At 35.5% G+C, this 9228-nt stretch overlaps 1 protein-coding gene across 1 annotated transcript; it reads right to left on the bottom strand.

The window, feature by feature from the left end:
- Positions 1-383: 383 nt before the first annotated feature.
- Positions 384-8936, bottom strand: LOC124819507 (transcription initiation factor TFIID subunit 13). The gene is made up of 7 exons (XM_047291039.2): positions 8816-8936; positions 4340-4832; positions 2202-2411; positions 2082-2119; positions 1871-1930; positions 1710-1784; positions 384-679 (listed from the first exon to the last, which is right to left on the bottom strand). Exons 3-7 carry the CDS (start codon positions 2302-2304, stop codon positions 545-547), a joined length of 411 nt encoding a protein of 136 aa, XP_047146995.1. The 5' UTR covers positions 2305-2411; positions 4340-4832; positions 8816-8936; the 3' UTR covers positions 384-544.
- Positions 8937-9228: the final 292 nt, after the last annotated feature.

Below are 9228 nucleotides of genomic sequence, written 5' to 3'. Positions count from 1 at the left end.
CAAAATGTTAATTAACAATATAAAATAAAATAATGTTAAAAATCACTTTTAATAAAAATATTTACATTTCTACAAATAATAAGTTATCTTAATTTAGAAAAATAATAATAATCCGCTTTAAAAAAACATTGAGACTAAATTAAATAAAACAAATCAACATAATAACACTACTTTATCACATATCATGCTAAAAACCCGTGACAAGTATTTTTATAAAAAAAGAAAAAGATTAAAAAAACTAAAAAAGATTAAAAATTGAAAATAAAAATTTAAAAAACAAATGCTATTAGTAATTTGTTTTCAAAAATGACCTTCTTAGCCTTTCCCAAATTAGACACAATTAAAACTTTTTTAATAATAGGGATCAACTTGACACACGTAGAGACCATATGAATAATTAAGTCAATATTATGCAGATTAAATTTAATTTGTGCAAGAAGATATTCGATCATGGGTTAGGAGGCATTAATTTAAAATCTACATCATCAGAAAAACTAAACATATTACAACCAACATTAGTGCATTTTTCAGTAATATCCGTTACTCATCCTTCCACTGCCTCGTCCACCTCAAAAACTTTCCTCAGTTTCTCTTCGTCTGATTCAAAAACCTTTCTTGCTTGTTTCAGTTCTTCATTCATAGACAGTAGTTCTGTACAGCGGTTAAGTTTCGGCAAATCCTGCAGTATATAGTTATGGATATTAGACAAACAATAAATATGATAGTAGTGTGATCTCTGGCGTTTATAATGTACATCATATTAACTTATGACAGCCTAAAGCCATGTTAGCTATAATCTACTCTACGAGGGCAGAAACTTTTAGGCTTTTCTTTGTTTGAACTGCGTTCTTGGCTGTATAAGACAATTTCAAATTTCTTAACTACTATCTCCGAAATGAGGTCATCCAGAAGGTTGAGGTCATTTTTTCCTTCACTTGTTAACAAATAATTAGGAGGTAGGTAGTCTTCACCAGTTTTTTATAATATCACGCTGCTTTTGCTCGACTTAATGAAAAGTGAGGTAACGTTCATGCAGGAAGCGTTTCTGCCAGTGCATGTTTAAGCCTTTGAGGAACCACAATTAGCCTCTGCTAATGTCAGTAGGGTGCTACTTCTACAATGTATGGTACTAACTGACTCTGTTAACTAAGCTTAAAATGACACATGTAGGTCTAATGCCAATTATTAATTGGTCCCATCGCCACAAAACCAAGTCTATAATTACATTCATCAGTGGCTCTCTGCAGACTCGTATTTATAAGTTGATCACTAGTCTAAAATGTTGGGAGTTGGTTGTATATAGACATCAAAATGTCAGACTCCTTAGCTCTACAGGTTAATAAAATGCTAATAGTGGTAATGTTAATTGTTCACATGCTGATAAAGGTAGATTGGAAAGTATGATTGCTAGATAGCTATTGTATTGTGAAATTCTGATTCTCAATAAATTAAGAAATAAACACTTATAAAAAGACGGATAAATTAAGGAGGGTGTTCTAATACATTCAAGTGTTGTAGAGAATTTTTCCGTTAGTTTAAGCAGGATTCCTGTTTAATTCATTTGTTGAGTTTTGTGTTTCTCTTTGAATACATAAGATTTTAACATAAATATATGCCTCTAGAAGAATGATAGTTATATTAGAATTCAAGTTTCCCAGTAACATTAAATCTTTCATAATAATTATTTGCCATATTTTAACAAAGAGTACCTTGCGAATCAAATAGAGAAAATCCTCAACTGATAGCTTCCCCCTTTGAGATCCGATATCTTGGGCTTTATGAACCTTGGCAGACAAATTAAGTATAAGGACAACCATGTTTACTAGATCACTCAGACGGAATTGAACAATTCAAAAGTTAAGAGTATTACCAGTTCTGTGACATATTCCACAACAATGTCCTCCATAAGAGCCACACTTTCAGGAAGCGGCTAATTGAAACAGCAAAAAAAATTATAGACATAATTCTTTAAATTATAAGAAAAAAATATAGTTAACGTTACATAACAAAGACAGTACAATGCAAATTATGTGTGCGTGGGCACATGAGCCGAAGGATAAGGGTTAACGCTTAACACTCACATTAGGATCATCTCCAAAGCCATACATCATGTGCTGCACTAATGTATCCAAAAAGAGAATATTATTACGAATGAGAGGAAACTAGACTAAAATGTTAAAAACTTAGAACAAAATTCTCACATTCTTTTTGGAAAACTCCTCTTTTGCGCTTGGATGAAGTTTCTGATGGTTGTGAGGAAGCTGCTCTTGGTTTTGATGAGGTTCCAGCAGCAGAGCTGCTCATTGCTATAGGTCAATGCTTATACTGTTATCTTCAGGGTATCTGGAGTTAATGAATAGGAGAGGTTGAAGATACTTTTGGATCTTTCAATGCAGTTTGTAGGTTCTATCCTGCAAACAGAATACCAGAGAATAAAAAACACAAATAATGAGAGGAATCAAATTAAGGAAAGAATGAGAGACATTGGTCTTAGCAACTGCACACCCCTCAAATGAACTTCCAACTGTCCCAGGCTAACCCCCACCCAACCTACCCCACTCCGTGTAACATCCCAATCTTCTGGGTGTCACTAAACCGCATCAAAGTTTGAAAGGCAAATGAAAAAAAACACACTTTTGTTCAAATGAACTTCCAACTGTCCCAGGCTAACCCCCACCCAACCTACCCCACTCCGTGTAACATCCCAATCTTCTGGGTGTCACTAAACCGCATCAAAGTTTGAAAGGCAAATGAAAAAAAACACACTTTTGTTCTCCTCCGAATTCGAAGTCACACCCTTCAGTAACATACACAAAGCAAAGCACACAGGCCACTAGACCAATCTCTTTTCTTGATATTATATCCATTTTATTTCTATTTAGACCATCTTATTTGGCACATTCCCATTTTAACTTAATAATTTCTTATTTTATTTTATTATTATTATTTATTTATTTATAAATTTATTTATTTATTTATTTTATTTTTTTATGATACCTAGGCATATTAAAACCTCAGGGTCTTACACTTAACGCAGCTACAACAGCCCAAGGACACTGCCTACATTGAACCCAATCTGTGCTAAACCAACTAGATTCAAAAATCTGCATAGTTAACTACGGAACATATACAACATTGTCCTAGAATGTAACCCTATTATTGGTCCATTTTCTGGTGCTTAATCTGGTCAGCTTGAAACAGAGAAAAACAGCCATTGGATATTTGCCTATTTGAACCGTAAAAGTGCTAATCTGTACATTTCCAACTGCAAAGTTCACCTCTGTAAAAATACTATATTGGGTCTTTTTCTTTTCTTTTCTTTTTCCAAGGTCAAACTGCATAGGGTGGTGAGCTGCAAATATAAGCCTAAAAGCCTACTATGTTGGTTCACTACCATGTCATACTAGACAGAGTTGAACGCTGCAGTATCAGTTCTAGAAGCTCACTACATTGTGCCACTTTAATACCAATGTGAGCGAGGTTGCAAGCTGTAGAAAACCAGCAGGACACACCTAAATGTTGGACCATCTTGGACTACCCTGTGAAGCTAAACTAGGCACTTAGTTCTGCAACAAAGAACCTTGAACATGACAATTTACTGGAGTTATCTTGGACAAATAACAATGCCAAAGAGCCACTCAAATCCTGTTGCAATGGACTCAATTGATACAATTCAGACATAGTCTACCCCTGCACCAAATTCATCTCCAAACTCAGGAAGACATCTCGGTATGTCGGTATGTCATGCTCATTATGGATTCATGTAATTCCCTAAGGAATTTCAACTATGTGGACATAGTCTAAATCAGATTTTTTTTAAGAATTTACAAAAGCTAAAAACAATATTTTTTTTAATCGTTGAACTCAACTCTGACTCGAGAAGACATCTCGGTCATGCACGCCCACCTTGGGGTCGATTAATTCCAAAAATGAATTACAGTGTGCAGAGCTACGAGTTCAACTCATTTTCAAACCAACACACATAAGAAATGCTCGCACGTCATCGATCAAGAACACAAAATTAAAGGAAAAAAATCAAGATAACAGAGTCACCAAACATACAACACATAACATCAAGAACAATAGTATTATTAACGAGAAACAAGAATTACAAGAACAATTACTGAACAGAAACGAGCAAGAATACGAGAACTCAAATCGTCTGAAAATGCACTAGAACCCTAAGCTCTCACGTTTGCTCTATTTACTCCTAAAAATGTAAAAATGAGAAAATTTGTGTCTAGTGTCCGTGTAAAGTCTCTTATTTACATGGTAAAAACCCTTTTTATAGAGTGGAAAACAAAGAAAATGAAAGAGTAAAAAGGAAAGAAGAACTTGCTCGTGACGCGTTGTGCTTCCCAATCAGACGGCTACCGTTTATATGCTTCCTTGCTTTACTCTGACCGTCGATCCTATCCAAGTGGCAGCTCCGGTCAGCTCTTCTTCTCCACTGGTCAGTGACGTTTGGAGCACTAGGCAAGTGCTGGAGCTCCTCTTCCTCTCTTTGCCCTAGCTCGAGTATTTTGCAATTGAAAATGAGAGTAGGAGACCCCTAAGGCAACTGCTGTCAAGACGCACCAAAATGACGTCGTTCCACTTAATTTCATTCCAAACCACTTTCAGACCTCAAAACGGCAGCGTCCCAGTAGAACCTAATATTCAGCCAGTGGCCCAAACTTCAATCTGCAGTAGCGACCCAGTTCTTAAATCAGCATCAGCTCCAAATGGCAGCAATGCACAGCAGCGGCCCATTCTTCTTCAATCAACATCAGCCCGTGCTTGCTGCAGCAGCAGCGTTCCAGGGGTCTAGTGCGATCTCAGTGGCCCAATTTCTGAAATCAGCCCAATTATTAAGGGCCCATTCTCCACCAAAAAAATCAATCCAAAATTATAGAAAAAAAAAGGAAAATTAACAACTACAAGAAAAGGATTTTTATCAAAAAGATTTTCCAAAAAAATATTAATAACCTAATTATTTACAAACACTAAAAATTATATCTAAAAACCTATTTTTAACTAAAATTATGCAAAACTAAAGAATTTAAAAAAAAACCTAAACCTAATCTAATTCTACAAAATTAAAGACAAGAATACAGGGAGTTATCGTTGTGTCTTAATGCAATAAGGTTAATCAGGCATTTAATTTTGTGCAGTCAAATGTGGAAAATGGTGTTGGCGCTTGTCAGGATTGTAATACTATAAAACTTCCAAGACTAATATCTTACCTTAATGATTGGATCGTGACATTGTTGTTTCCTCTTAATGGGAAGAAAAACTAGGGCGATAGGAAGACACCACAGCTCGTGGGGATTGAGACATATATGGATATTTGTTGTTGGGAGATATTCAAGTTATGCTTGCAGGAGTCTTTGAAGTTTCACGGCTCTTGGTGTATGCCCCGGAACCTCCTACAAATTGTTCAGTTTGTTGCCAGAGATTTACTGTCACTGCTAGAAGACACCTGTATTAGTTTAGGAGAAGTTATTATATCCGAAGAAAGGTTTAAACTGTATGGTACCGCTATTGATTGTGTTTCGTTGGTATTCTTGTCGCATGGTGGGTTGTCAAATAAAAACTTGGACTTGTGGGTTGAGACAGCCAAGGTGTTGCTTGATCTTGTGCTAAAAACTTATAACAATAGCCTTGATGACAGCAATGTCGGTGTCCTTGCACAACGCTTTTTGTGGTCAGTGCTTATGCCATTCTCTAAGTTGAGTGTCCAACGAGCTAAGAAAGGATTTCATAATTTTGTGGATAAACTTCTCGAGCCGCAATTGCATTTATCTAGTGAGTTGCATCTTCGGGTTAATAGAAGTAATCCCATTTGGATGTCGGGATTAAAAAAGGCAGTGGAAGAAGTTCTTTCTCATGGCTTTTTTTATCAAGTGCATATTTCTGATTTTTTAAGCCTACATGGTTCACTAATACAACAAGACCGAACGCTTAAGATCGAAGCTTGAGAATACCGGGTCAAGATCGAACGCTAACTATCACTGATACAGCAAGATCGAACGCTTACCAACTAAACCTCAGAATACCCGATCCAGGTCGAACACTAACGATTACTTACAGATATCAAAACCGACCGCTCAAGATTACTATTTGAGGATACTAAATTAAGAACGAACGCTTAATTACTAATACACCAAGACTGAACGCTTAAGATTCAAACCTAGGAATCCAAATTAAGACCGAAACGCTCACAATCACTATTACACCAAAACCAAACGCCTAAGATTCAAACCTAAGAATCCAAATTAAGACCGAACGCTTACAATCACTATTACACAAAAACCGAATGCCTAAGATTCAAACCTAAGAATCCAAATTAATACCGAACGGTACAAACTAAACCTGAGAATACCTCATCAAAATCGAACGCCTACAATTAGTAATACAGAATCAAGACCGAAACGTAAAGATCACTCTCGGAGAATACTAATTTAAGGATGAACGCCTACGATCACTATCTCACGAAGACCGAACGCTCAAGTTTGAAACCTAATAATACCAATTTAAGAACGAACGCTTAAGATCACCATCTGAGACTACCAAATTAAAACCGAACTCTACAATCACTATTACACCAAAACCGAACGTTTAAGATTCAAACCTAAGAATATCAGATTAATACCGAACGCTCATGATTGAGACCTAAGAATACCACATGAAGACCGAACGCTCAGGATTAAAACCTCAAAATACCAATTTAAGAACGAACACTCAAGATTGAAACCTAAAAATACCAAAATGAGAACGAACGCTCACAATCACTAATCTACCAAGACCGAACGCTCGAGATTGCTTCATGAGAATACTAAAGGACGAACGCCTAAAATCACTAATTCACTGAGTTGAGTACTTTTGGACGAACGTCTAATATATTACTAACTTTTGTCCAAGGACGAACGCTAACGCTCGTTACCTTAGAACACAAAACCAAACGCTCAATTTGGCCGACCACAAATTGGTCGAGCACTGTTTGGACCAACGTGCGTTTCTGCAGAATTCTGCAGAATCGCACCAGATTTTTTTCAGAAACCCAGAAAACCCCATTTTCATCCCCTTCTTCCCAGATTTGCATCAAACACAGTATATTTCAACAATCAAACAAATAGATCTAGCTCCCCTTACCTCTTTCTCCAGCAAAGGTTGGTTGGTTCCTTAAGATTTTCAGCCCTTACGTTGTTGATCTAAGTCTTCTTCTTCCTTAGTTTCTCAACTTCTCCGGCAACACTCCAATTTCAGATATCCCTCCCGTTCATTCTTTCAGTTCTGGCTATTTTTTTTTCTTTTCTTTTCCTAATGAAATCCTACGATTTATTAGAAAACAGACGGTCCCTCCATTTCCAGATAGGAATCATGTTGGTCACTAGAAAAAGGATAATATTGGTTCTTAAGGTCAAAATTTCGTTCAATGTTTCCCACAGAGTCGTTTCATGATGAAAGTTTTGTCTTATTGTGTGCACTTAAGAAGATATTGTGCTATGTTTACACAAAAAATGACCCCATGGTAAAGAAAATAGACCATAACCGTGAAGAGTGGAGAAAGCAACAACAATAAAAAAAATATAATCAGATGAAGTGGGGGAAAAGATTGGTCATGGTTGAAGGAGAAAAGATTCATGCTACTCAATATGGCCCTTAGTATGCACGAAGATAAATTCTTCACGTGGCCAGTGTATATACATCATAGTTCAAGCTTTTTGAACAAAAAAAATAAATGAAGAATTAATTATAATGATAAAAGACAAACAAACAAAATAAAGAAAATTATGAAACTTTGGAAAGAAGAAAAATGTTAACGGTTTTGCAGAGAAGTCAAGATGGAATTGTAAGAGTTCTAAGTAAAAATACTCAATTAATAATACACAAAGAAATTATCATACATTTTGGTGACACATAACAAGTGATAAAAATTCAAAGTGATTGAAAGTCACTTGTTCAAGAAAGCACAGAAACAATTTACTCATAACTAAAGATCAAGTTTTACAGAGTCCTGAAGCCATTTAATTCAATAACCATGATAATTTACCAAAGTAAGTAATATAATAGAATTACATCTTAAACACTTAAATACACAATTACCATCACACAAAAAATAAGAAATTCTTACTAACTAAATATTAATTGCAAAATAAATTATCTTATAGTATTAATTTATTTTTGGGTCTTACACCACCAGCATCTATAAACCATTGCCTCTTGTCCAGTTAAATGATCCAAGATCCAAGATCCAAGGTAACCTAACTATCTCCTATTTGGCTTATAATCCCCCCCTTATTACGTGCAAGACTACTAATCTGCCTACTGGTTTTGTCACAAGCTCAGTACACCTATTTCCTTTAGCGATTCTGCAGTAAAACAACAGGGAATTCTCGTTCCCGAACCATAAAACCTCTCTCCCCTTACCATACCTCTCCAAACCAGATTAATCTAGGTTTCCTGTTACCAAATCTGCACTAAGTCAGCCACGACCACCCACTCTGACTCGGAAAGAATCAAATGGCACCAAGTTACTGTAACCTCCCAATTAATTAGGGGATCCTAATATATTATGCTAGCTGCAAAGTTGCTTACCGGAGGAGGTGATAAGGAACCCAAATTACGTAATGCACCAGGAAAAACTCCAAATCAGACCAATTTTCACAACATCACATACAGATATAACCAAACATAACCCCAAAATCTTATTCTAATCAAAGTACACGTCAAATTGCATTCATCATACAGTTATTAGAAAGAATCACTCACCCATTCTATAATCATAACACCAAATTTCACAGAATCGAAGGTAATGTTTAGCCCCTCATACCTTGGGTTCCTCTCAATTTCTTTTCCTTGCACCACCAGAATTCTCCTATAACCTTGAAAATTTCCAGCAACTTGTTCACCTGTTCTCACAAACACTCTCTCGACCAAGTGGTTCTAGGCACTCTAATTCCTGCAGATTAAAACTCCCGTGCCTCCTTATCTTATACTTCTGTATATTTTTATTGTTAATGAAATAAAATATTCAGTAAATTATCCGTATCAAACGAGAAAGCCATAAAAGTATATTAAATTAAAATTATGACATGATAAAAGATATAATTAAAACGAGCTTCTAATATATTGATAACCATGAATATTATTTGTATCTATATATAAATATAAAAAGAAGATTCCTTTTTGTATCTATATTTATCTTCCAATTTTATCTTTTAAATTAAAATGATTTTAAATTAA

Source organism: Vigna umbellata, chromosome 8, assembly GCF_029865625.1.
Source record: "Vigna umbellata cultivar VRB3 chromosome 8, Vumbellata_1.0, whole genome shotgun sequence".
Classification (NCBI taxonomy): Eukaryota; Viridiplantae; Streptophyta; class Magnoliopsida; order Fabales; family Fabaceae; genus Vigna; species Vigna umbellata.
The sequence above is the reverse complement of the archived record's forward strand: the minus strand, read 5'-3'. Positions and strand labels throughout refer to the sequence as shown.

What these genes read in the sequence shown, in the direction of transcription:
- LOC124819507 (XM_047291039.2), bottom strand. Translation starts at nt 2,304, where the DNA reads ATGAGCAGCTCTGCTGCTGGAACCTCATCAAAACCAAGAGCAGCTTCC. An exon ending in GCTTTGGAGATGATCCTAAT is followed by an intron (nt 1,931 to 2,081) that starts GTGAGTGTTAAG and finishes TGTTTCAATTAG; the next exon opens with CCGCTTCCTGAAAGTGTGGC. An exon ending in TGGAATATGTCACAGAACTG is followed by an intron (nt 1,785 to 1,870) that starts GTAATACTCTTA and finishes TTGTCTGCCAAG; the next exon opens with GTTCATAAAGCCCAAGATAT.